Genomic DNA, 27,364 nt, shown 5'->3' with positions numbered 1-27,364 from the left:
CTCAGCACACTTCAAATTGCTCTTTTTTTTATGCTCCTGACTATGAATCAGTCCAGTAATTCAAAGCTATCCTGTGGCAGAGGCACCAATATACAGGGTGAAATTTTATAGAAAGGATTCAAGGTAAATCACAAGTGCCAATTGCAGACATGCGGTCACTCGCAATCAGATATTAGCTGTCACCTGCCTAGTACAATAGGCTATTGAGACTATCAGTTAGTGAATTTGGAACATACTATTAGTCATCTATATTATTACTTAGCTTCTTTTATGCATATAACCATCAAGTAAGGTTTTGCAAGATAGAGAACAACACGGGTTGACTAGGGCCATTTCCTAAAAGGGGACTTACTTTGACACCTAGGCAGGGAGGCCTACCCTTTTAGCCTGAGTAACAGCCTGAGTACGACAATATTCATCTAGCAAGTAAGATGCAGCAAAGTGCAGAATTATCCAAGCAAAAATGTCTACAGAATCAACAGTGTGTGGGTCTGAGTTTCGGGAACAGTGGGGTGTAAGTGGTAGACACTTCATGGTTCAATAAAATAAAGAGGGGAAAAAACAGTAACAGATTTGCTTTAGCTAAACAGAAAAAAAAGATATTATCCAAAGATACCAATGTACAATGTGTATTTTCTAATGGGTGAATGGATGGTGTAGTGCGCTTCTCTGGATTAGCAAATTTGTAACCTACAATGGGATTAATGTTGCGGCCAAAGACACAGGTGTGCAGCCCCGTTCTCACCAGTAGTGTTAATATAGTAGATGTAGTAGTGTGTCTTGACTGGCACAGCATATAACCTTAGACTAAGAGAATGGTGCAATAATAACATTTATTAGGATGAAATGTGAAAGATCAATTAAAACGTAAAAGTATATACAAGAGCATAAATATATTGCTTCAGTAAAAGCTAAGCACGATAATACAACAACAGGTTACATACAATATCATTGATCGATAAAACCATATGGGGTAAATGTGATTGCAATTAGTTAAAATAAATAAGAGCATAAATAATAGCCAAAGTGATCTGTGGCTAAATGTCCGTTATAGTTACTGTCTTTTAGGGATTGGTAAGACTTGTATATATAATGCTTTCTTTTGGAGTCACTGTTAAGCTAGAAATTAGTGGCCAATAAAAAATTATTTGGTGCGCGCACCTACTGTAAGTCAGCACAGTTCAGTTAAGTGGACATAAATCCAGAAGGACACACTACTTTTGTCCACATAATTTCTACGTGAACAGTGACTCCAAAAGCCAGCATTCAAGTCTTACCAACCCCTAAAAACTCTAGCCACAGATCACTTTGGAAATTATTTATGCCCTTATTTATTTTAACTAAATGGAATCACATTTATAGTAAAGGGTTGCATAAAATTGGATTTTTAAAAAAAATTAAATAATCAAAAATGAATTTATTTGATTTAAATCAGATTTTTTGGATTTAAATAAGATTTTTTTATTAAAAGTTTTTTTAAGTAAACGCTTTAAATCCGTTTTTGATTTTTTAAAAAAAAAAATCAAAATACGGATTTTTTTTAGTTTCAAAAAAAATATACATTTTTTTTTAAATGTTTAAAAATGTAAAACATTTACTTAAACTTAATAAAACAATCCTAAGTAAATGTTTTACATCCTTAAACATCAATTTTTTCTTTTTTAAATCAAATAAATCATTTTTTTTTTTTAAATCCAATTTTATGCAACCCTGTATTTACCCCATATGATTTATTCGATCAATGATATTGTATGTAACCTGTTTTATTATTGTGCTTAGCATTTTACTGAAGCAATACATATTCATATGCTCTTCTATACCTTACGTTTTAATTGATATCTCACATTTCATCCTAATAAATATTATCATTGCACCATTCTCTTTGTCTTGTCTGGTGCAGCATATAACCTTAGACTCACTACTACATCTATTGTGTATTTTCTAAGTCACTCCAAAAATACACAGCTCCTCTCTCCCAGTTTTGTCAATGCTGAGACTAAGTAACTGTGGGTCTGCAACGTGTGTAAAAAAAAAAATAAAAATGCATATTTACTGCAATGTGTTTTATTTGTATATGTTCAATCTTTTTTGCGCCTTTTTATATAACAAAAAAAAAAATCTAATCTTGTTCAAACCAACCGCATGTAGACATGTATATACTGTATAAATGCTATTAACCATAGCATTTATACATGGACGTAAGTTTTCAGCTTCATTGATGCACTGAAATGGGAATAAAACATACACTGCATCTCAAAACGAGTTGATCACATTTAGTACGTTCTTTTTATTTTTACAGCTGTTTATCATGCCCGTAAACATCTTAAATAGAGAATTTTAATGCCAGTCTGTACAGAGCCTAAAGCGTGTATAAAGATAAATAAAGATGGGGCAATTTGTAAGGGAGGTGGTCTAACTATGCGAAACACAAACTTTCAATTCGCACATTTTTATTAAAAGAACATTAATATTTAATTCAAGGGTTTTCCAAATGGTCAGTTTCATACACAGCTAATTATCTTAAAAGTTCACTTACTTTCCTGCTACAACCAAGGAAATATTAATATAGAAACTGAAAAGAACAGTAACACGTATAAATGATGTAATAATGACCTCAACAGAAAACAGTTTTAAACAAAAACTCAGTGTAAGGTTTTCTTTTTTTTTTAGTTTTAAAAACATTGTACTAACATTACACTGAGGCCATGACTGTTTGTCAGTCTATATGAATGCACAAAAGATAAACTCGAATTGTAATGTTGAATATCGTTTGCAAGTAAAATGTTTTGAATTGCTTTTTTACAGTCTTCTTTATAAAGGCATGCAGCCTATACTATCTATACAATGTCTATATAGTGCTACTGTCCTTTCTACACTCTGATGAGTAGTTGACCAAAAATGTTCTTTACGCTTCTACGGAAGTTCAGAATTTATTAGAAAAATGTGCGACTTTGATGAATAATGGACACCGAACAATGAGGACCAGAAAACACCCAGTTCTGTTTGGCAACGGCGTCCAACTATTACAGAATAAGAGCAGCTTCAGATAATATCTGTTCAGCCAAATGTAGAGCAAGACTGTGGAATAAAACCTGAACAGTGAGTGCATAGTGCAACATGAATAAAATAATGCTGTCATGTGGATGGACATGCATTATATATCTTTACTGGGTATATAATGTGCAACCATTTATGTGCAAAAAGCAGTCGGTGTGGACAGAACGTAAACTAGCCGACACATTCTTAGGAGATGTCGGCTCGTGTCAAAAATCTGATTGTAAAGAGTCCGCTCTACCCTACAACTAACGTTAACTGCAGATGGAACATCAACACAGAAGTGTCTTCAAAATCACACAGGAGCAGGGGTGGACATCGATGGATTAAACATTGATGTTTTTTAACCATCGCGGGAAACCCATCAATGGTTCGGGTCTACAAAAAGGAATGGGGGACTGCGGCTGCACAATCGCAGTACTGAATAGCTTTGCCATCGCATCTCCCTCATCAATGGTAAAACAATTATCAGGAGAAAAATCATTGCTGGTTACTAACAATCGATGGCCATCTCTACTCCGGAGGCACTCAACAGCACGTTGCCGAGAATCGAATCCCCCATTTGTGAGTTAAGAGCAGATAAAATGGTGCAGGAGACTGAACCACTGTAGATACGATAGCTAGTATCCTCTATATTGGGCATGTTCTGTTATGCTAACAATGGACAAAGGAGATTATAGGTTGAATATGAGTGCAGATATCCTTTTAATAGAGCGCAACCTTGGAGAAAGGAATGGCATAACTATAATGGTTTGTGTTGTAATAACAGGTTAGGTTGCACTTTGATTTCACATTCTAAAATACAACAGTTGGATTTTTTTAATTATCAGTTTGCCTTTTTTTTTTTTTTTTTTTTAAGTTTTTTCAAATTCTATTTGTAAAGCAGTGTGGTTATTAAAGTCTACTGGAAACCTACTACATGGCCGCATTTTAATGAGATCTTGGAAGAAATTAAAATCCTTCGCTGATAACAGTATAACGCAACCGGGAGGATTGAGTTTCTTCAAAAAGGAATTAAAAAAAAAAGCCTCTTAGAACACATTCTGGTCTTCAATCCAGGAATTCTTGAGAGCTCAGTTGGCAGCAAACACACCATTAAAACATGGAGGTTTATGTAACATTGTCAGCATTGCCTACATAGGAGCACGAATCGGGAGTACTACTGCACTATAAATTACAGCTGGAGGTTATTACATACCTTAGCGGGAGGTTTAGTGTAAATAGTAAAATCTTTACCGAAGAAACCTGATGGAGTTGTGCACCAAAAGATATACAATGCAATAAATAACAAAAACAAAAAAACGCCCACCCCACCCCAAGTCTACAAGATGCAGTCATTGTTTTAAAAATAGAGAACTTTTTTTTTTTTTTTTTTCAGGGTAGAACACCACAACGACCATACTGGAAAAGTTGCACTGAGGTTTCATAGTTTGGGAGGGGGGAGTAGATACTATTGTATATACAGATAGGTTGTTTTTTTTTTAACCCGTGAAAATTATTAATAGTGAACAAACGATCAAGATTCCCAGCCCTGACACTGAGTTCTAAAATGCAACTGTTATATACAAATTAGGTACAACATATATTCTATAATAAGGCTAGAAAAATTGGAACAAATGATTCGTATTTTAGAAACCTCTAAAATACTTCTCACGTCTGAGGTACTTTCTTTTGTATGTATCTTCATGGAGTAGCACCTGTCAAAACACTAGTCCAAAAAAACTAGACGAAACAGTAAAATTAGCCTGCGAGTCCAACTTATGTGTACTGTGCATTGAAAAATAAGTAGACTTGGTGAAGAGGAATAACTGATTCCCAGGCACTTTATGGTAATCCCGGCTAATGAGTCCTCAACCAGAACCTGATGTGAAATATTGGGTTAAGTCATTAGAGCATGCTTGCCGTCAATTTTCTTTTTCTTTTTTGTATGAGTTTGCTCGTGTGTTAGTAGGTTTATCTTTTGTGCAAAGCCTTTGCCGCAGTTAATGCATACAAATGGCCTTTCCCCGGTGTGAAGCCTCTGGTGAGTGGTCAGATTTGCCTTCTGGCTAAAGCTTTTGCCACATTCCGGGCATTCGAAAGGCTTCTCGCCTGTGTGTATTCTCTCGTGTCCAATAAGATTGCTGTTATTCTGAAACCGTTTGCCACAAAACCTGCATACAAACCGCCTCTCTCTCACAAATGTTTTTGGGATTTGTACAACATTGGAGCTCGTGCTAACATTTGTTCCATAAACGACGCATGTTAAAGACTTCGCCCCAGATACATTTTTGATGGAAACCGCCTGAGCAAACCTTTCGCCAATAGGAAGCTTTTGAACGGCTTCAACCTTCTGCTGGACCACCGACCCATTATAATGTTTTATTTTCATTTTGTGGGTTCCTTGGTGAAGCCGAAGGTCAGTTATCTTTAAAAATCTCTTCCCGCATTCAGCACAGTTATAGGTTCTCTCAGGTTCCTTTGACGACCCCAATCCAAAACGTTTCTGTGCAAATTCCTCCTTGTGACCAACTGGCCACCTAACTAATCTTTGGCAATATCCACTAGTTTTCATATTGTATTGAATTCTCACTTTATTTTTCGTAGGAATGTTTCTTAGGTTGAACTTTTCAGGACCCCGTCTCTCAATAATCATTTCATCTTCTGTTAGGATGAAGAACAGGAAGAAAAAAACAACAACTTTGTTTAGAACACTAATATTTTGACGACAAAGCCGTTATATTTAACAAAGTTTGATAAAATAGCAATCAAAGACGACAATAACTGTAAGGGTCACTCCTCAATATGATAACAAACACAACCACAAGCATAATCACAACATAAAAAGGGGTTGTCTGAATAATTGCCCCTTAACTACTATTGATTTAAATGTGAACATTAATTAAATCCAAGAATTTTTCTTCACATCATATTACGATAAATCACAGCACAAATTACAGGCATAGATTCAGTTACATGCAAGGGGTAAAATTTGCCTTCCTCGCTGCCCGATCTCGTCCCTGCATTTTTGTATGTAGCACTGCGGGGCAAAAGAATAAAAAAAACCAAGTCCAGAGGTACCGTAAGTGCGGCATATCTACGGGCTAATTGAATCAACTCCATATGATATGTGTAAGCCAAGTAGTACTTTCTATTGCAACGAGACACTATTTCCTCCCAACTTCTCTTCTCACTTATTTCCTACTAGCTGGCCACCACTAGCTCACCTAATCAACCTCTTTCCACTAGCACATTACTTTATACATGCACTCGTCTCACCACACAGCCTGTATCCAACTACTGCTCTGTTTCTCTCCAATACTTTACCTCCAAACTACTTGAGCTGTCTCACTGACTTGTTGCCATCTGGACGATCAATTGTCAAATTACACCAACGCTCAAGATTCACTTCTCCAAAATTATATCTGAAATTTTCTTTTTACTGTTTATTTCAGTCACGGTGACACCTGTAGGTATCCCTGGGCTGCATAACTGGAGCGCAAACACAGAGAGCGTACAAGTTGTTTACTCGACTTCTCCATACTCATTCACCTGGAACTCTCTTACCAACTTTTAATTGATCACCCTCGTCACCTGGACAACCTTCACTTCATGCGGCAACTGTAACTTCACTGTAAAATAAATAGTTAAAAAAAAGACAAAATACACACTCGTGACACGTGACAGTATAACTTTATTACACACACCTACCCATTCACACATACTTACCTACACCAGATGAATCTGTCCTCTTCTCCAGTAGAATATCCGACAACATGGCACTGCAAAGAAGAATTCACACCACGTAGGAACTGTCAGTTGCCGGAGCCAATCAGCGGCCGCTCTACAGTCAGCGCGGTCGCTGATTGGCTCTCAGGACTGCCAGCTCCGTGCATGTTCTGGTAGCTGGCATTCGGGAGCTATGAGTATGTGTAGCAACACACATACTGATAGCTAGTGCGTGGATCGGGTAAACTCGTTTATTTGTTTTGCCAAGTCCCAGGGATGCTGCGGAGACCAGCGCCAGGATCTAGGTGAGTATGAATTCTTCTTTGCAGTGCCATGTTTTCGGATATTCTACTGGAGAAGAGGACAGATTCATCTGGTATAGGTAAGTATGTGTGAATGGGTAGGTGTGTAATAAAGTTATACTGTCATGGAGTGTGTGTTTTGTCTTTTTTTAACTATTTATTTTACAGTGAAGTTACAGGTGCCGCATGCCTGCTGGCGATTGTTGTTCCACAAGTACAAAATGTCCGCCATGCTGGCACTTGTAGTTCCACTGTAAAACACAATAGTTTTACATTATTTGGCCCCCCCCATTACCCCCATACCCACCGCTCCAGGGGTATGGTGAAGAGCCCCGGGCTTCAGCGTAAGCCTGGGGTGCTCGGGGGGGGGGACCCCGACTCCCTCGAGATCACCGACTTGCGCTGACCGACTTGGGGTGTAATGCTTTGGACGTGGAGCCCCGGTGATTGGGTCTCCGGGCTGTGGCCTTACACCCCGGTCGGTTGGGTCTGGTGCTGGTCTTAAATATAGGGGGTACCCCACGTCTTTTTTGCCCCCTGTATTTAAAACCAGCACTAGTCCCTGCAGCCTGGTGTTGGTTTCTAAAATACGGTGGAACCCTACACCTTTTGTTCCCCATATTTTTAGAAACCACCACTGGCTGGCAAGCTTGGGGCTGGTTTAGCTTTAGAGGGGGGCACTATGTCATTTTTTTTTTTTTGTAAATTTACTACTTTTTTTTTTTACAGGTTAAACAAAATGGGAATTTTCGGGAAATATTCTAGGGACCCCCCTAAATATGTGTAGACATGGGGGATCACTATAGGTACCCCCATTTTTAACTGCTGAAGGAAGTCAGGGTTTCAAATAGCTGTGGCAGGTGCATATTTGCTGAATTTAAAAAAAATGCGTTTTGGGACTTAAAAATATGCTAGTACCCATTTTCATGTACCCCCAAATTTGATGGGCCCATTTTTAAAAATGAAAAAACTAAGCTAAATGCTCTTCTGCATCATTTATTCAAAGTCGGGAAAAAAAACACCTGCCGCAGCTATTCAACAACCCGGTTTTCTTTTGCAGCCAAAACCGGGGGTAACCAGAGTGATCCCCTATGTCTGGACATCTTTAGGGGGGTCCTAGGATTATTTTCCGAAAATTCCCGTTTTTTTTTACCACCGATCCAAGTATCGCCGGGTCTTGTTTTCGCCTAGTTTCAAATTGAATACGGGGATACGCGGGCACGCGCGCGATACTTTAACGCCTGGAAAATAGGCGAAGTCGGAGTTAAGTCCGGGCCGTGTTAAGCTAACGCGGCTCGGCTCAAATTGAATACGGGCCTTAATGTTTTTGCGTCAAACTGAATTCGGTCCTCAAGCTTCAAACACAATCTGCACATTTGACAGATTACACATTCCTTCCTCTGACAGAATTGGTCGGATTAGAATCAGAACGCCTTAAGGTGCGTAAACACAGGTCGAATTTTTGGACGACTGAACGATAACGATGTCGTTATCGTTCAGTCGTCCAAAAAAAAATCGTCCATTTTCAGCCCCAAACGATGAACGATAACTACCAATACACGCTCCCGTTTGTAGTTGCCGTTCATCGCCCGAGCCTCCTGTTCAACCTGACTATATAGTCAGGTTGAACATGTTCGGGGATGAGGGAGGGAGCCCGGCACTGAACTAAATTGTTCTTCATTTCGTTCAGTGTTGTTAACGACACTGAGCACAAACACTGAGCACACCCCTGCCGGGGACACACAGGACGATTTCATTTGGCGAGAAAATCGTCACGTGTGTACGCACCTTTAGGCCTGTGTCATGAATTACACTTTTGCAGTGTTTTGTAGGAAATCTATTAGGATTAGAACGGTCATTTTTTAAGGACAGCGCAAAAAGAATTTGTTTATTATCATAATACTGTTGAGTAATACATCTTCAGCAAGATTAAACTAAATGCTAAATGTGTAGTAATTACATAAGTTGTTTACTGTGAAACGGGACTCTTCTATCCACCACATTGCACATGAAAAGTAGGCAATTTCATCTATTTTTTTTATTTTTAGAGTTAAGGTTTACTTTAACTCGGCAATCGCTGGGACACCTTTATCCACACTGCACCAAAACAGGTCTGCAGATAAATGATAATGTATAACTGGTAAGAAATGCCGTTAACTAACTGTTGCTTAAAAAAAAAATAATGGAGATTAGACATTTGTATTTTGGGATCCTCTGTAGAACATGCACGAAAAATAATGCTCTAATAAATGTTACCGTTCACAAAAACATTATGGGGCATATCCAATTAGGTGCAAGTTTACCAAAAAACTTCCCCTAGCAGGGTTTTTTCACGTAGGTGCGAGATTTTTTGGTATGCAACTGGGTGCGTTGTTCAGATTTCTTTGAGTGCTTCAGTTTTCTTTGAGCACCTCCAGAGCAGGTCTAATTTTTCCTAAACTCCATATTTTAAAGGAAACCTGTTCTGGACCCCTTTGGACACCCCACACCCCAATGACTACTTAAGCAATTGGAAGTTTCAAATTTGCTTAATTAGTCCTTACTTACTCACCTTCTGCAGCGTTGTCCTCCTCCTCCGTTTCTTCTACAGCGTAGTAGGCAGCTTCCATGGACCGGCCGTTCACAGGACAGGTACTACCCCTAACCCAGCACCCCACTAACCCTAACTCTGCACCCCCTCCCCGCACACACTACCTACACTACCCCTAAACCAGCACGCTAAATACACTAGCCCTAACTATCAATGCTACCCCTAATCCTGCTTTCACTCCCCGCACACACTACACTTCAGTACAAGCGCTAACCCTGCACCCACCCCCCCGCACACATCTCCCCCACAAGCCCCCTCCTCCTCCGCAACTTGACCTGAAAGAAGGGGAGCTGACAGGGAGGGTAAGAGACCAGGAAGCAGCCAGAATATATCGTTGAGTGCCCAGTGTTCCGTGTCGCATCTTTTATTTTCTCCCCCACAAAATTTTACATCCAAAAAAATTTGCGACCATTTTTTTTTTTTTTTTTCCGCGGGTATCGGGAACGTGCATACTAGCAATAATCCAAAATTAGGAGCAAGGTGCGCAAAGTATCATGCCGCCAAAATCCTGCCCTCAATTGGATGTGTCCTTATAACTTCAAATCCGGCATTCCCTGCTGTGGGTACAGAACACTTACCGATTGTGTAATTCATTCTTCTATCCAAACACACATTTTCACTATTGGATGGCGGCTCTTTTGACTTAATTCTCAGTATAACGGGTTCAATTCTGGGTAATTCGGCTACAAGAAGACAACAAATTCTAGTAAAAACAGAAACTTAAACCATTTTAATAACTTATACTAAACCATTTTCTTTAAATCTTTCCTGCTACATTCTGTAATAAGCCATGAATTTATATTAACAGGCAGAGTTCCAACACAAATAAAAACAAGACATTTTTTCTGCGAGACGTATTCTAGAAAACTAATGTAGGCAGAAGGACAACTCATGTTTATTATTATTATTATTCTCCTTTAGTTATATGGTGCCACGAGTGTTCCCAGCACCTTACAGAATACATAAACTAATAAGTGACCAAGAAACAAGCAACTTACAGTACATTACAGTGCAGGACAAGGACACGGTTTATATACATTGCTGCAACAGCGATTAATACACTCACAATAAGTAGCAGGGAGTTGGCAGTCACGTGTTAGGTGCCCTTATGGGAAGTAAGGAGTACAAGAAAGTGTATGGAGAAGCACATGAGGGAAGAGGACCCTGCTCGAGAGAGCTTACATTCTAAAGGATTTAGCATGAAAGATTGTATTTCATGCAAATGAGCTGCACTGTTTCAATGAATTCAAAAAGTTACATTTTATAGAATAGAAACCAAAAATTTAGCAATGAAAAAAGCTGCTAAAAATGATAAATGGATCCAGCTTATATATCCACTGTTTACATAATGGAACAATATATATCCACATTTTTACTTTAGGAACAATCTCACTAAGATCAAGAAACAGTGCTCATTAAACACTACTGTTTATTTCCAATTTGACCACTTTTCGACTACTCTACTTCCTTAGGAAAACTCAGCTAAATTTTTACACACACACTCTAAAAAAAAACAACCTTATTTGTGAAGGTAATCCTTTTACCAAATTAAACAGTAATTTACTAAAAGGACAGTATAGAGAAACAGTAATTAAATAAAAATTTTCAAATATTTTAAAAGTTCTAGCTTGAATAGTGTGTTCTGTGTTAGACTGTCCCCACTGGCACACTGACCACTGTACCCTCTAAACATACAGGGTTTCACGGTTAGTAGCTTATACAGCTAAATCCCAGCGTAAATATAAATCTGCACAGTATTTGGGCCAGGATACACCCTTCACCCTACTCTAAATCTTTCTGCACATTTTAATCCCCAGACTCACCTCCCTGTAACATGACATGGTTTTGCCAACGTGCACAGCTGAGCCCTCTTGACTGGGATTTGGTAACTTTAGTTTATTAACTGTTGCCCAAACGGTTCAGTTTTGAATTTACTATTCAGCGGTTTGGACGGTCATTCTCAAACCACCGGAGATGCCGGCAGTTTACAAATGGGCAAAGTGCCAGCGATTTGGTTGAGACCCTTGAAAAAAAGATATGCCACAAAACTGTAGCATCTATCTGGCAAATCAGAAAGTGAAAATCATAACGAGGGCAATTATTATGTATTGAATATGGAGACAAATAGCATTAATAATTCTCTTATTAGGGCATTATTATTTTATTAATATAGTTGGAGGCAATATTAATGTCAAATTTATTATTAGTGCAATATTTATTATTCTATTAAAAGTGTAATATTATTTAATTGTTGTAAAAAATATATATATATTTTTATACAGGAAAAAGCATCTATTAATTTATTTAAGTGGTGCCCACATCACAAAATAATAAATGTGCACCTATTACAAAAAAAAAATATATATATATTTTTACACAAATTCCGAATATTAGTTAATTAAAATTTATAATTTTGCTCTATTAATAAAATAAGTTTTTTAAAAAATATATATATATTTAGAAAACAATACTGTCCACTTAAGAGACGTAGTAATGCTTATTCAATACATAATGATTGCACTCTTTTACATAGAAAAAATGAAGACTACATGTAGTGGGCAGGTTTGCAAAACTGGCGGCTTTTTGACGGTTTTCCTTTAATAAATCGTCGGTTTACTAAACCGCTGAGAAAACCGTAAAAAAAACTGAGTTTTGCAACACTGGCATCTAATAAATTTCCCCCTTTAACTCTAAATGAGTTCCACTACGCCCACAATGTGTAATGACAAGCTGTGGCAATCTGTGTGCTCACCTTTCATGGTCACGTTTCTATCACATATATTGTAAGGTTTCTTGACAATAAGCTTTTGTGGAACTGCAAGCATATTTGTTCTATTTATACCAGAGGTAGATGCTCTGTGTCCTTGTACTAAGGTATAAAGAAAGAGAACAGTTAACAAGAGACCCTACTGATTATAGGCAATTCTTAAACAAACAAACAAAAAAAAAAAGGCAAACTACTTTATCATCACCTGTGTATGACAAAGCTAAAATTATATACCCCTTTTACAGCAGAGCAAAAACATTGGTTATTGCTGGGTCTACCCAGGTCACAGCTCAGTGTAAAAGGGTCCCTGAAAAATAACCCGGGTCAAGAGACCCGGCAATCCAACCCAGGTAGCTACCAGGGTCGGACCCAGGATGTAAACGGCACAACCCGGGTCATCAGACCTGGGTCATGCCTAAAATGAGCTGATTGGTGGTTGTGGAGCAGTGACCTCCCACTTTTTATGACCTCACAAGTTTAGCAGGGCAGACCCAGGTTCAGTGTGAACGGGGCTGACCTGAGAATAACCCAGATCGATGGTGCTGTGTAAACTGTGTCTCACCTGGGTTGGAACCATGTCTGAAAACTCAGGTCGGATCCAGGTTTTTGGTGGAAAAGAGGTATAATGAGCCTCAAATGGCTGGCTGACTCTTTACGTTCTTAGAAATAAAATGTCCAATGCTGCAAAGGACATGAATGTGATCAAGAAATAGGGTGTAAGACTTTTAATGCTAATTGATAGGTCACTAGTAAAAGATTCACCCGGCAGAAACAGCCTACCGCCCGGCACTTCCCCCTGCACCGCATTCCTGGTCACCCTCAATGTGTTCTTGTTGCAACAGACACGGATGCCGGATGCGACGCCATGTTCTTCACATTGGAGGCTCAGTGTCTGCCGGCAATAAGGACATGTTAGTGAAGGTTCCAGGTGACGGGACACGGCGCATTGGGGATGGGGGGAGATGCCAGCAGGGGACATGGCATTGGGGCGGGGGGAGGTGCCAGACAGGGGACACGGCATTGGGTCAGAGGAGAGTGCCGAACAAGGGATGTGGCATTGGGGCAGGGGGTAGTTGTCCATCACAGTGCAGGGGTGGTGTCAGGCTGGAGGGCAAAGATCCCTCCTCCTGTATAAAAGTTCAGGCGGGAACAGTCACCTGAACTGATTAAAGAGAGCCTGCAAGTGGGGCCAGTATCTGTAGAGCTGTATAAAAAATATATTCTGTGTAGCCTGCAAGTTGGGACAGTATCTGGGTCTCTAAGAAGAGAATTAATATACAATTTCTCATTTCAAGTTTAAATCATTACAAGGTCACGATTTAAAAAAATATGAGATATGGTAAGAACTTACCTTTGTTATCTCTATTTCTACGAAGTCCATAGGGTTCCACAGGATACCTTGGGGTATAGGCGATGGCGGCAGACATCCAGGCACCACAGAGTTAAAAACTTCTCCATCCTCCCAGGATGCACTGGGGTCCCTCTCCTATACCCCGCACAGGAGCCTCAGGCACTCCCGAGCCTCAGGCACTCAGTTTCGTCACAAGTCATAGGCCGGAGGAGGATAAAGAGAGAGAGAATAAAGTCTGGAACACACAAGAATCCCAGTCTCACCAGAGGGAGACGGAAAAACCGGTGACCAGAACCACAGCCCATCTGCAGTACAGGTGCGACAGGGCGGGAGTCCTGTGGAACCCTATGGACTTCGTAGAAATAGAGATAACAAAGGTAAGTTCTTACAATATCTCATATTTTCTTCATCAGGGTCCATAGGGTATCCACAGGATACCTTGGGGATGTCCCAAAGCAGTATCCTTCAAGGGTGGGGACGCTCCCGTGCTGAGAGGAGAATCCGTCGCTCGAAGGTAGCATCCTGAGAGGCGTAGGTATAAAAAGCATAATACCGTACGAAAGTATGGACAGATGACCATGTGGCCGCCTTGCAAAGCTGAATAGCTGAGGCGCCACATCGAGCTGCCCACGAAGGACCCACAGACCTAGTGGAATGAGCTTTAACAGAAGAAGGAACAGGAAGGCCCTCATGAGCAAAAGCTTCAGAGATAGCCAGTCGAATCCATCCTGCCAATGTTTGTTTAGTGGCAGGCCAACCTCTTTTATGAAAGCCATAAAGGACAAACAAAGAGTTTGACTTTCTATAGACAGAAGTGCGGTCCACATAGATTTTCAAGGCCCGCACCACATCCAAGGTGGCCTCACCAACCAAAAGGTCCGGTGAAGTAAACTATGGTACAATAATTTCCTCGTTGATATGGAAACTAGACACCACCTTTGGAAGAAACCCAGGACGAGTGCGCAGCACAACCCTATTTCTATGAAAAATTAGAAATGGAGGTCTACATGAGAGAGCTCCCAATTCTGAAACCCTTCTGGCCAAAGCAATAGCCAGAAGGAATACCGTCTTAATGGTTAGCCATTTCAAATCCACTGAGCCCAGTGGTTCAAAGGGCAGTCCTTGAAGTGTCTTCAAGACCACAGCCAGATCCCATGGTGCCACAGGAAGAACAAAGGGAGGCTGAATAAGAAGCACCCTTTGCATGAAGGTGCGGACATCAGGAAGCATAGCAATCCTACGATGAAACCACACTGAAAGTGCAGACACCTGTACCTTCAGGGAAGCTAGGCGAAGACCCTGGTCTAAACCCTGGACAATCTGAACACCTGAGGAGCATAACCTCTAGTGAGACACCACTGGAAGAAAGCCCGCCACTCTCTATGGTAGATGTTGGCAGATGAAGGCTTCCGAGCTCTCAGCATGGTGTTGATCACCGAGCTGGAGAAACCTCTGGACCTCAAGAGGGCAGTCTCAATAGCCACGCCGTCAAAGACAGCCGACTCAGGTCCGGATGAAGGAAAGGACCCTGAGACAGCAGGTCCTGACGTTGAGGCAACAACAGCGGAGTGTCCACTGAGAGACTCTGAAGATCCGTGTACCAGTGAAGCCTGGGCCACTCTGGAATAATCTGCAGTAGCATGCCGCCTTCTTGCTTGAATTTGCGTATCACTCGAGGAAGAAGGGAGAACGGAAGGAAGAGGTACGCCTTTGCGTCTCTTGTTCCTGACCCGAACATCGGCAGTTCGTTGTCGTGTCGTGAGGCCATCAGATCTATCTCTGGAAGGCCCCACTTGTTCTCCAGTAGCTGACACACCTCCTGGTCAAGAGACCAATCTCCTGGATGCACGTCTTGACTGCTGAGAAAGTCTGCTTCCCAGTGGGGAACTCCTGGTATGAACACTGCTGAAATTGCAGTGAAATGCTTTTCCGCCCATACTAGAATGCGGGACACCTCTGTCAGAGCCGCCTGACTGCGAGTCCCTCCTTGGCGGTTTATGTATGCCACCGTGGTGGCGTTGTCCGAATGTACCTGCACAGGTTTTCCCTGCAGGACATGTCTTGCTTGCTGGAGAGCCTTGAATACTGCCCGCAGTTCCACTATGTTTATTGGAAGAGCAGCTTCTACCGATGTCCACCTTCCCTGAAAGAATTGTGGACCCATCACCGCTCCCCAGCCCCGGAGACTGGCATCCATCGTCAGAAGGGCCCAGTCTGCGATCCAAAAGGGGCGCCCCTTGTTCAGGTGAGCCGTCTGTAGCCACCAGGCCAGAGATAATCGCACCTCCGGGGAAAGCACCATAGTCGGTGTCTTTATCCTTTGGGGCGACCCATTCCATCTGGAGAGGATCAGCTTCTGCAGAGGTCTCGAGTAAAACTGGGCAAACTCCACCATGTCGAACATGGATACCATGGATCCCACTAACCTCATTGCCGAGTGAATAGACAACCGGCGACTCTGCAGGCAAAGACGGACCTTTGCTTGTAACGCAGAGATGTTTTCTCCCGTCACCAAGATCCTCTGATGTCGGGAATCCAACAGAGCTCCTAGATGGAGCATCCTCTGATGGAACCAGGGAGGACTTCTTATCAGGCAGCCGAAAGACTGCAATACAGAGACTGTTAGTTGCAGATGGCGCTGAAGTTTCTCTGAGGACTTCGCCAGTAACAGGACATCGTCCAGATAAGGTAACAGACGGACTCCCTGCAACCGCAGGGGGGCTGCCATGACAGCCATAACCTTGGTGAACACCTGAGGTGCTGTAGCCAAACCGAAGGGCAGAGCCTGAAACTGGAAGTGGTCCTTGACCACTGCAAATCTGAGGAAGCACTGGTGTGCTGGGACAATAGGGATATGCAGGTAAGCATCCTGAATATCCAGCGACACCATGAAATCCCCAGGTTCCATTGCTAAAATAATGGAACGCAGGGTCTCCATCCTGAACCGAGAAACCCTCAGAATTTGTTGAGGGATTTGAGGTTGAGTATCAGCCGGTAGGACCCATTGGGTTTCTGCACCAGAAAAAGATTGGAGTAATACCCCAATCCCTTCTGAGACAAAGGAACTGGCACTATAACTCCATTCTGGAGCATCGAGAGCATTACCTTCTTGAGTTCCCGGGCCATGTCCTGATTGGACGGAAGGCCCGTGGTGAAAAACCGGCTGGGAGGCCTCCTGCGGAAGGAGAGGGCGTACCCCTGAGAGACCACTTCTCTGACCCATGTGCCTGAAGTGGTCAGACACCAGCTCTGGGCGAATTTCAGAAGTCGGCCTCCCACTTTGAGGTCCCCCAAAGAGAGGCCCGTCCCATCAGGCCGAAGGTTTGTCATCGGACTTGGGAGTGGGACGTCTGGTACTCCAGGCCTGCGTCCTGGGGTTTGCAGGTTTCTTGGCGGCAGTCCTCCTAGGAAAGGACTGTACTCTGGGTCTGTTCTGCATTCTGTAGGGACGAAAGGACGAATAACCCGCTCCTGATGGGACAGTAGTGGAAGACAGACACGCAGACTTAGCTGCTGCCGAAGTAGCCACAATTTTGTATAGATCAGGGCCAAACAGCACTTCTCCATTGAAGGGTAACCCCTCCAAACCATTTTTGGAATCAGCATCCACCTTCCAAGAATGCAGCCACAGGATACGACGAGCCGCCACTGCCCGAGGAGATCTTGGCCGCCATGTGGCCCATATCTAAAGCTGCCTCAATAATGTAGGTAGCTGAGTCCCTTAAATTATACACCAACTCCACCTGTTCAGGTGACGAGTCTGGGTCCAGGGATGCCTCCAAGGTATCAGCCCAGTGCTCCATAGCTCTTGCCACCCAGAACACGGCCAAAGCCAGTCTGGACACGCCTCCTGCAAGGGAATAAATCATTTTCAAACATATTTCTACCCTGCGATCCGTTGGATCCTTTAAGGAGGACATAGAGGGCATAGGCAATGTAGCACTCTTTACTAGACGTGTGAATCCACTTTTGGCGAATTATCCCATTTTGCAAAATAATTAACTGCAAAAGGATATGCCACCGCAAACCATCTAGGGGGCTGGTAACGCTTACCCGGCGTTTTCCACACCTCCTCTAAATGATCCACTAGCTGATCAGATAGGGGAAACACCGTAGCATCACTTTTAATATCCTTGAAAAAGGCATATTTTGATTTAGCTACAGGAGGAGCGCCATCCTCAATAACCAAGGCCGTGCGCACCGCACGTATGAGCCATCATCTGTCGTCACAGCATCCTGATCTTGATGAGGTTGCAGCTAACGCTTCTGCGCCCGCACAGACGACTCGCCCTGTAACACCTGACAGCTGTTGTACTGAGGTAGACAGTGAATTAGCCCACGCAGGTTCATGGATGACCTGAGGGGGCGACAACGGGAAACTCTGAGGCACGATTAACTGTTTAGGAAACCCCTGCATAGGAGACGACATCATAGACTGCTGTGAGACCCCCATCTGGGGACACGCAGGGGTTGTCGTTAACTGGCCCACCAGGATAGTAAGTGCCGTAGCAAAACAAGCCCATGGTAGCTCCTGCACAGGTGTAGTGACAGAAATCGGCTGTGCCAACCACAGACACGCCTTACATAATCCATCAGAGTTACCATCACCCTCTGCCAATGGTACCTTGCATACAGTACACTTAGGCGGAATGGGGAAATCGTGCTCACAGTCAGACATACTGAGTGTGTGACCCGGAGCTGTATGTGACCACCGCACTTCACAACAAGTTGTATAGTGAGGTATAAATCCCCCTTGCAACACCGCAAGGGCTTGTTAGCAGAGAAGAAGAAAGGGATAGGGAAAATAGCTGACAGTAGTGAAAGTGGAAGTAACAGACAGCAGCGCTAGCACAAAGTCACAAACAATGCAGAATATTGAAAACCCTGCAGTATCTGCGCTTCATCAACTAACCAGACCTCAGCCTGGTAGGAAACAGCGCTGCATACACTGACCTTGCACCGGAGGAGAGGTATGCAGGGGGACCCAGACCACGATGCCCGCGTTAACAGCTTCCAGCAGCGCTTGCCACATGTATTAAAATGGCCACCGAGGAGCAGAGGGAGGGCTGGTCCGGGGACGGAGCGCATGCAGATGCCTAACCACCTTGTGGAGAGGCCGTGTGCAGCGGGGGAGGCGCCGGCTGCTTAGCAGGGAAATCGCGCTCCCCTGGCATGCATTTAACCCCTGGGACGCTGGACATTTACTGTTTCTGTCCAGTCCTCAGTCCCAGGGGGTAGTGGAAAGCGCAGGGATCAGTAGCCTGGTTCCACACTGCAGCCAGTCCCCAGGGAGCCCCCTGCCTGGGAACTAAGGACTGTGCTACTCGGCTGGGACCCACCGCGGGACCTTGCCGCTTACCTGAACCCCCGTAAACCCAGCCACAGTCCGGGGAACCGGGGCCACCGCTAGCTGTGACCCCAGTCACCCAGCAGCATCCCCGGATCAGTACCGGCGTTCTGGTACCACCGGGGTGTAGGAGCGACGACATGGATGTCAGTACAGACTGTCCATGTTGTCTGCTCGTTAGATGTGCAGCCACAGCTGCATTGAAGAACTTCAGGGGCCGTGCAGACCCCCACTCTGTACGGTGCATCCGACTTCGGCCAGGCACCGACGAAAACTGAGTGCCTGGGGCTGGGGTGTAGGAGAGGGACCCCAGTGCATCCTGGGAGGATGGAGAAGTTTTAACTCTATGGTGCCTGGATGTCTGCCGCCATCGCCTATACCCCAAGGTATCCTGTGGATACCCTATGGACCCTGATGTAGAAAAAAACATTTTATTATTGCGAAGGCCCCCACCCGGCTACTTCTTGACGCCACCCGGCTGAAAAAAAATTTCTGGGGAAAAACACTGATGGACAAAAATCAGCCACAATAAAATTTGTCCAAACATGGGAGGTAACCTGTCTAATTAGGCGTGACAAGTCATGGGCGCCCACAATTAAACCGCAGCATTGGTCGGCCCATTAAATTACCACGACTTAAAAAAGCAAATTAACCTCCTTAATCATTCTGCTCAATTGTTCCCTTGAATCTGTGGTGCTCTACTAATAAACCAGGAAGACGATGGCAACTCACCAGCTGCGTACTTGATGCCGTGTTTTCCGTCTAACTGCAAGTTGTTGCTATTAGATGGGTGTTCTTGAAAATTAACCCTCCGCACGACTGGGTTGTTAGAGGAATAACCTGTAACAGACAAAAGTGTTACTACTGTACACAGCATACCTTTCCCTGATGCACCCGGACAGCACAGTTGGGGGAGGGACAATCTTTCAAAACAGAGAAGTAACAAACTGCCCGATACCAATTTCTAATTGCGCAGGGAGGAGCCAACGGATACACTGTCTACAAGCGCAGTTATGTGCGGACACCAGGCATTTGCTTTTTTTTTGCATAAATTATAGTAGCTCATCGTTGACTGGTTACAGCATAACTTCTCTCAGTTATTAAATAACGCCATGGGTATCCCCAAAGAGCTGGGACTTAGTAGTGTAATAAGGTTTACGCAGTGGTATTTTGGGTAGGGGGAGCTACTCTTTTACTTACATGTTGCTGTATTATCCAAGCTTTCAATATCAGAGCTAACAGTATAATCTTCAAGAGGTGCGTCGTGCTTAGTAGCTGAGTATTCCCCAAACCGGTCTATAAACTTGCCTGTCGAGAAGATAAAATATAATACAATACAGAAAGTACATCGTAGCAAATCTTCCCATACACAACGGGGGAGTTTCATTGTGCGGTTTCTATAATAACTGAAAATCAACAAGATCTTGCATAACAATTTATTTACAAGGATAAACTAAATTAGTAGTAAATTCAGAAACCAGCGAATTCTACTAGTGTATTATTAGGGAACCAGGGAAGAATGTGCACCCGATATTATCCATAGAAACTATCCCAAAGATACAATCAACAGAAGAACTTTCCCAGATGCAGTGATTACCAACCCTTATTTAAGCTTAATATATACTGTACTCCACTTACAAGTCGTATTTATGGCACAATTATCATGACCATGTCATACTGTGTAAAACAACATCATATTGACTTATACTGCACACGTCACTGATAATAAGGAAAGGGTACCAGGATTCGGATTGCTATCCTAATATCAGAGCCAAGACCATCTGACATACAATATTATTTTTATAGAATGTTCTGTTCTCAATGTCACCAACATCAGCACTGTAAGATAAGTCACAAAAACCTACAAAATAGGTCACAAGCTGCAACAGAACTGTGGAATTGGAAAAATGGATTTACCGGTAAGTACCAAACTCCTGTTTTCTCCTTCATCCACTAGGGGACCTGCAACACCCTGTGGCCAAAACTTGAATCAGAAGCTGCAAAGGTTTCAAACCTGTAAAACCGAACAACAGTGTGTAAAGAAGTCCACGTAGCTGTGCGGCAAATCTGACAATACGGAGTCCCCATGCGCGCAGCCCAAGAAGCACCCACGAAGCGCGTAGAATGCAAATGGATACAGTTGGCGGTCGAACATTGGCGACATAAGCCTGCTGAATAGTCAGACGGATCTATCTGGCCAAAGTCTGTTTAGATGCAGGCCAACCCTGCCAGGCCGCATCAGAGAGGACGAAATGAGCATCCGATTTGCGTGAACCCGCCATACGGGCCACATAGATACGAAGGGCCCTCACCATATCTTGGGAGTGCGAGGTCCCAGATGAATCCAGCAGAGCCGGGACAACAATCGGATGATTAATGTGGAAAGCCAATACCACAGTCAGCAAAAAAGGAAGGACAAGTACGAAGTTCAGCTTGATCTTCGTGAAAAACCAGATAGGGAGAGCAATAGGATAAAGCCCCCATCTCTGACACCTGCCTAGCCGATGCCAGGCCAACAAAACGACCAATTTCCAGGTGAGAAACAAGGGTTCAAACAATGGGAACTGAAAGAAAGATAGGACAAGGTGTAGATTCCATGGTGAAGTAGGCAGAACAAAGGGAGGCTGGACTCGAAGCACCCCCTGAGGAAAAGTTTAAAACTCTGGAAGCAGGGCCAAGTGACACTGAAAAATGACAGATAAGGTCGAAACCTGCACCTTCAGCAAGCCCAAGCAAAGTCCAGCATCTAGACCCCTTTGAAAAAGGAGAAGACGAGAAAGAGAAGGGGGAAGTGGAAGAACCACGCCCTCACACCAAGCCACAGGATTTCCAAATCCGATGGTAATGGGCAGATGTAACCGGCTTCCTAGCTCTGAGCATAGTAGGAATGACAGTCCGCGGAATACCCAGTCTTCTTAAGATGTCTGTTTCAACAGCCATGCCGTCAAAGGTAGCCAATGTAAGTCGGCGTACACGAACGGACCCTGCTAAAGATCCAATCGCAGCAGAAATGGCCAAGGATCATCTGCCAGAAGGAGATCCTAGTACCAAGTCTAATGCGGCCAGTCTGGCGCCACCAGGATGACTGTTGTGGACTCCTGCTTGGACATTAGCGGGAGTGGAAATGGCAGGAACAAGTACACTAGGCTGTACGGAAAAGGGAATGTCACCGAGTCCCCTACAGCCTCTGGGCCCCCTGAGCAGTAAAGAGGCAGCTGGCAATTGTTCCCGGAGGCCATGAGATCTATCTGCAGCCTGCCCCAACGACAGGTCAACTGCCAGAAGATTTTGGGATGCAGAGTCCATTCCCCGGGATGAAGATCCTGACGACTGAGATAATACGCTTCACAGTTGTCCACCCCGGGGTTGAAGACTGCAGAGATGGCCTCAACATGTCTTTCTGCCCACTGCAAGATGCGGCTGGCCTCGCTCATTGCCATGCGAATGTGTGTCCCCCCCTGCCGGTTGATGTATGCCACCGCTGTGGCGTTGTCGGATTGCACACAAACGGTCATCCCCAGTGGAAGGGGAGCTGCCGCTAACAGCGCATTGTAAAACAGCCCTGGGTTCGAGAACATTGATCGGCAAGAGAGATTCCTGGCGAGACCAACGCCTTTGGAATTGGTTGTCCAGGAACACGGCTCCCCATCCGCAAGGACTGGCGTCCATAGTTAGTAGGATCCAATTCCAGATTCCAAAGTGGTGACTCACGACAAGGTGGTCAGTTTGAAGTCACCAGATCAGAGAAATGTGGGCCTGAGGGGACAGTCTCACTAGATGGTGCATATGCAGATGTGACCCCGCCCATTGGGACAAGAGATCCAACTGGAACAGCCTGGAATGAAATCTGCCAAACTGGATGGCTTCAAAAGGAGGCCACCATCTTCCCTAGAAGCCAGATGCAAAGGGTTACAGATACACTCTTTGGCTTGAGTACCAAGCAGTGGAACTGAAGCTGCTGAGACGGTACTAGCTGGGACTTCTGGAAGTTGACAATCCATCCGTGCTGTATGAGGATCTGATGAGTAAGTGCCAACTGGTCCAGAAGTCTTTCCGCCGATGGAGCCTTGATGAGTAGATCGTCCAGATAAGGGAAAAATGGGCCTGTTTCAGGTTTGGGAATAGAGTAAGAAATAGCAAATAACTCTGTACCTGGACAACATGTTGCAATGCAAAGGGCGCAAATACATATATTTTTTTGTATGTGGGGTAAATACTGGCTGTTTTACGAGATGCAGCCCACAAATACTGCACCACTTTATTTTTACACTGCAATTTAGAAACCAGTTTGGACATGCCCCTCCCAGATCTAAATCTCTCTGCACATTTTAAATCTGCCACACCTGCAGTGCAACGTGGTTTTACCAAGATGCACAGTTACTTGCTATATGTTACTCTATTCCCAAAGCTGAATCGGGCCCAATGCTCTCTCCCTGAGCCCAAAGATGAGCAATCATCACCACCATCACCTTGGTGAAAACCCTGGAAGCAAGCAACAGGCCACAAGGCAGGGTTTGAAACTGATGAGACTCCTTGATGGCAAACCTGGAGAAATGCTTGGTGTGGTCTCCAGATCGGAATGTGCAGATATGCATCTTGATGTCCAGGGATACCATGTATTCTGCCGCCTCCAACCCCGTAATGAATCTGTGAAAGGATAGGTAGAGATTCAAGGATTTGAGATTCAAAATTGGCATGACTGACCCATCCGGCTTTGGATCCACAAACAGATTGGAGTAGAATCTCTTCGTCCTTTGGGGAACTGGAACCAGGACTTCGGAGTCTAGTAGCATGTCAATTGCCTGTCGCAGAACCAGTTGTTTCAGGTGATTGACTGGAAGCCCTGTGGAGAAAAAAAACTAACTGGAGGAGGAAAAGCAAACTATCTTGTAACCCTGGGAGACAAGACTTTGTGCCCAAGAGTTGGAACAAGTCTGAAACCAAACCTCCATAAACCACAGAAGGCAGGCCACCCACCGTGAGATCCCCAAGCTGGGACGGAAGCCAGTCATGCCACTGGTGTGACTGCTAGCTTGGGGTCCGGACAATGGGAACTTGAAGCCTGGCGTCCTCCTGAAGAACTTCCTCGAACTGCGGAGGACACACATCTTCGTCTGCCTTGAAACCTAGCGGGGGCCCGAAAGAAACAAAAAGAAGGACCTTTAAAGGAGCGATGCGGAGTCGCTGCTGAGAAAACCCGTGGCAAGAGAAATCCATTTGTCCAACTCCGGACCAATTAGGATATTTCTTAGAAACGTAAGAGCTTCAACAGCACGCTTCGACTCGGCGTCGGCCTTCCAAGTGCGAAGCCACAGGGTGCAGCGGGCTACTACTGCTGAAGCAGATATTCTGGAACCTACTTTTCCAATATCTCTTGATGCCTCACACAGTTAAACAGCCGATTCTTGAATATGTTCATCGAGAGATATAAGATCCGCTCGTGGAGTATTAGACCTCAGGCCCTCCGCCAATTGTTCAGCCTACCTCTCTACCGCCTTGTTAACCCAGGAGCCGACTAACGCCGGTCTGAGTAGAGCGCTAGCAGCAGTATAGATGGACTTGACACTCTCCAATTTAAGCTCCGAGCCTTCCTTTAAGGTCGAAGCTCCCGGGACTGGCAGCGTAGTTTTCTTTGAGAGGCGAGAGACAGAGGAATCCACAGGTGGGTGGAGGAGTTTCCCATTTGTGAGAGAGAGAAAACACCTGGGAATCTGAAACTTCCTATATAGGAGTTTCCAGGATGCCGCCAGCTGCTCATCTAACAAACAGGAAGTGACAGTGGACTTTTGTTTATTACCGAATAAAGAAGAATCCAGCAATTCCGGTATTTCCGAAACGTGAAGGACCTTCACTACCCTGTGTAGCGCCTCGGGTTCCTGTGAGAAAACCTCCATGTCCGAATTCTCCAGCAGCTCAGCTTGCTCCTCCTGAGACGAGTGATCTGCTCAGAGTCCTCCTCCGACTGAAGAACTGCTGGAAGGGTCCTCTTTTTTAGGATGCCGAATTACCACAGCCTCTGAGGATTTAAAAGGGGGCACCCATTAATTGGACTAAACTACCCACAGAACGGGCTAACCCGAGCTCAAGCTGGTTCGCTAGCTAAGGAAGAGGAGTGAGAAGTGCTAAGACCGTCCCTGGCAGCTTCTTGTTCTCAGCTAACTCAGAGGTTATATCAGCCATAACCCACGTCAGGCTGTTTATCCATGAGGGCATAACATTCTGGTTAGATTGCCCGCTTCAACAGAACCCTCTGATTCACAGGCCTCGCACAGGGAAGAACCCCTTGAGCGAGAATGCGCACATTTCTTGCATCTAGAACATGCAAACAGTTTTTCAGAAGTACCTTTATCTGTTGCTTTAGTTGCCATAGTATACCCACACCTACATACACAAGCTATAGACAGATTAGCCTTAACCAGAGCAGTCAAGGACACAGCGACAAAACTAGGAGAGAGAGAGCAATAGAGGAGGAGGAGCAGAATATCAAATGAATGCTCCCTACCACCTAAGGAACTCACTGGCCCCTGTATTGGACTCGGACTCTTCAATTGTTGTGCAGCAGCTTCTGAGAGGCTTCTATGCAGACAGGTACCGGTGATCCTGTAGTAACAACCAGAGCTGAAACGGAGAGTGGCCATGTAGTTAAGATGGCGCTGCTCCGAGTGAGCAGGATGCGCCAAAACTGAGGAGGCTGTACGTGGGCGGCTCATAGCTCTCCTAGCAATGCTATGGCTACTTGAGACTAAGAGCTCTATTTATTAACTTTTTTTTTTTAGTAAAATAAAATTAAAAAGGGTGTTTTAACACCCTTTTCACATTATTTTAGTATCACCTATATTTATTAAAGGGCAATTGGAGTAGAATTTGTAAAATTCTACTCCAAGCCCTAATTATCACATATTTTTAGTAAGCAGATCGCATTTCCCATACTTGTAATGGGAAATGTGATCTGGCCAAAGTTTCTAAAAATATATTGGAAAAAAATACCAGGGGAAAGCCCTGTGATAATAACGCTACCTGGAGGTGGCATTATCCAGGGTCTTCCCAGGTTATTGGACTCCTGCTCCGCTCTAACGTGCAGAGCAGAGCCCGAAGCCGGCCCCAGTGATCAGCTGTGCTGTCTAAACAAACCACAAGCTGATCACTGAAAAACAAACAAACAAAAAAAAAAAAAAACTTACCCGAGTCCAGGGCCCCGGTGATGTCCTCCATGGCTCCGGTCAGCTGGTCTCCCCATCCTGTGACCTGCACAGTGCAGGATGGGCGACCAGCTGACCGGAGCCACGGAGGACATCACCGGAGCACAGATCACTAGAGGTAAGTGAAACTAATGGGGGCGGGGTTGGGGGGATGGGGGTTGCTAGTGGCGGCTGGTCGGCGCATGCGCGACAGCTTGTCACTGTATTTTTTCCGAAAAATACAATGATAAGGCTGCGGAGGGGATTCGCAGGGACAGAGCTTTATCGGAAGCTCTGTTCCTGCAAGGGATTTTTAATAAATCCCTGTGATATTGCCTGAATTATCACACTACAATCTGGATTTTAATGCGGATTGTAGTAAATAGAGCCATTAGGGTTAAATTGAATGAAGTGAGGGTTTTTAGAAGTGGAGATGTTGCCCACAGCAACCAATCAGATTATAACTATTATCTTCTAGAAGGTGCTAGTTAAATAAGTAGAATCTGATTGGTTGGGTGTGGCGGTGCCCTTCCCAGCGGCTCCCACGTAGCAGGCAGACTGCTACAGTAAGCCGTCTCCCTGTGCCTCACTTAGTAGGATTGTAAAATAAAAATTCAAATGATTAACAAAGGGCTGAAAACAGCCCAATGTGCACCGGCTCTCTCTGGCACATTTCTAAAACTGGGGGTGATGGGGCATAGAGGGGGATGAGCCAATCACAAGATTAAAGTGCCAGACTGTACTCAACCACTGTCTATAACCCAGTGTCTTGAGCTTCAGTGTCCCCTAGTGGATGAAGAAAAAAAAAATTTCTATATTTTCCTTCGAGCAGGTTAATACATGTGAACAATTAAGAGTTGGAAGTAAGTACTTCCAGTAGCATCATGGGTACCATAAGGAGCATTATAATCTGGCAGCTGATAACCCCATGTTCGATCGTACAGTGAAATATTGGGCTTTATTTACGAAGCGGTTGCCGGTGGGTTGGAGATGAAAATATAAAACAGCACTAGTAAACAGTGTATAGAATGCCCAGCCTTTACACTGACCAATAGTGCAGTTTTACG

The 27,364-nt window shown here is 44.1% G+C and overlaps 1 protein-coding gene across 2 annotated transcripts in view; it reads right to left on the bottom strand.

Annotated features, from left to right (window-relative positions):
• Window positions 1–1,845: 1,845 nt before the first annotated feature.
• Window positions 1,846–27,364, bottom strand: part of LOC148509593 (uncharacterized) — a 51,644-nt gene continuing 26,125 nt past the window's right edge. For both annotated transcript variants that reach the window (XM_088442872.1, XM_088442873.1), the window contains exons 6-10: window positions 20,320–20,427; window positions 19,852–19,959; window positions 12,407–12,523; window positions 10,233–10,337; window positions 1,846–5,697 (exon numbers count right to left, since the gene is read on the bottom strand). In XM_088442872.1, the coding sequence (XP_088298998.1) occupies window positions 4,934–5,697; window positions 10,233–10,337; window positions 12,407–12,523; window positions 19,852–19,959; window positions 20,320–20,427 (1,202 nt within the window). In that variant the 3' untranslated portion in view covers window positions 1,846–4,933. The remainder of the gene's footprint in view (window positions 5,698–10,232; window positions 10,338–12,406; window positions 12,524–19,851; window positions 19,960–20,319; window positions 20,428–27,364) is intronic.

Source organism: Taudactylus pleione, unplaced genomic scaffold (genome assembly GCF_031769625.1).
Source record: "Taudactylus pleione unplaced genomic scaffold, aTauple2 ptg000318l, whole genome shotgun sequence".
In the NCBI taxonomy this organism is placed as follows: Eukaryota; Metazoa; Chordata; class Amphibia; order Anura; family Myobatrachidae; genus Taudactylus; species Taudactylus pleione.
This window is presented reverse-complemented; position numbering and strand designations above follow the sequence as displayed.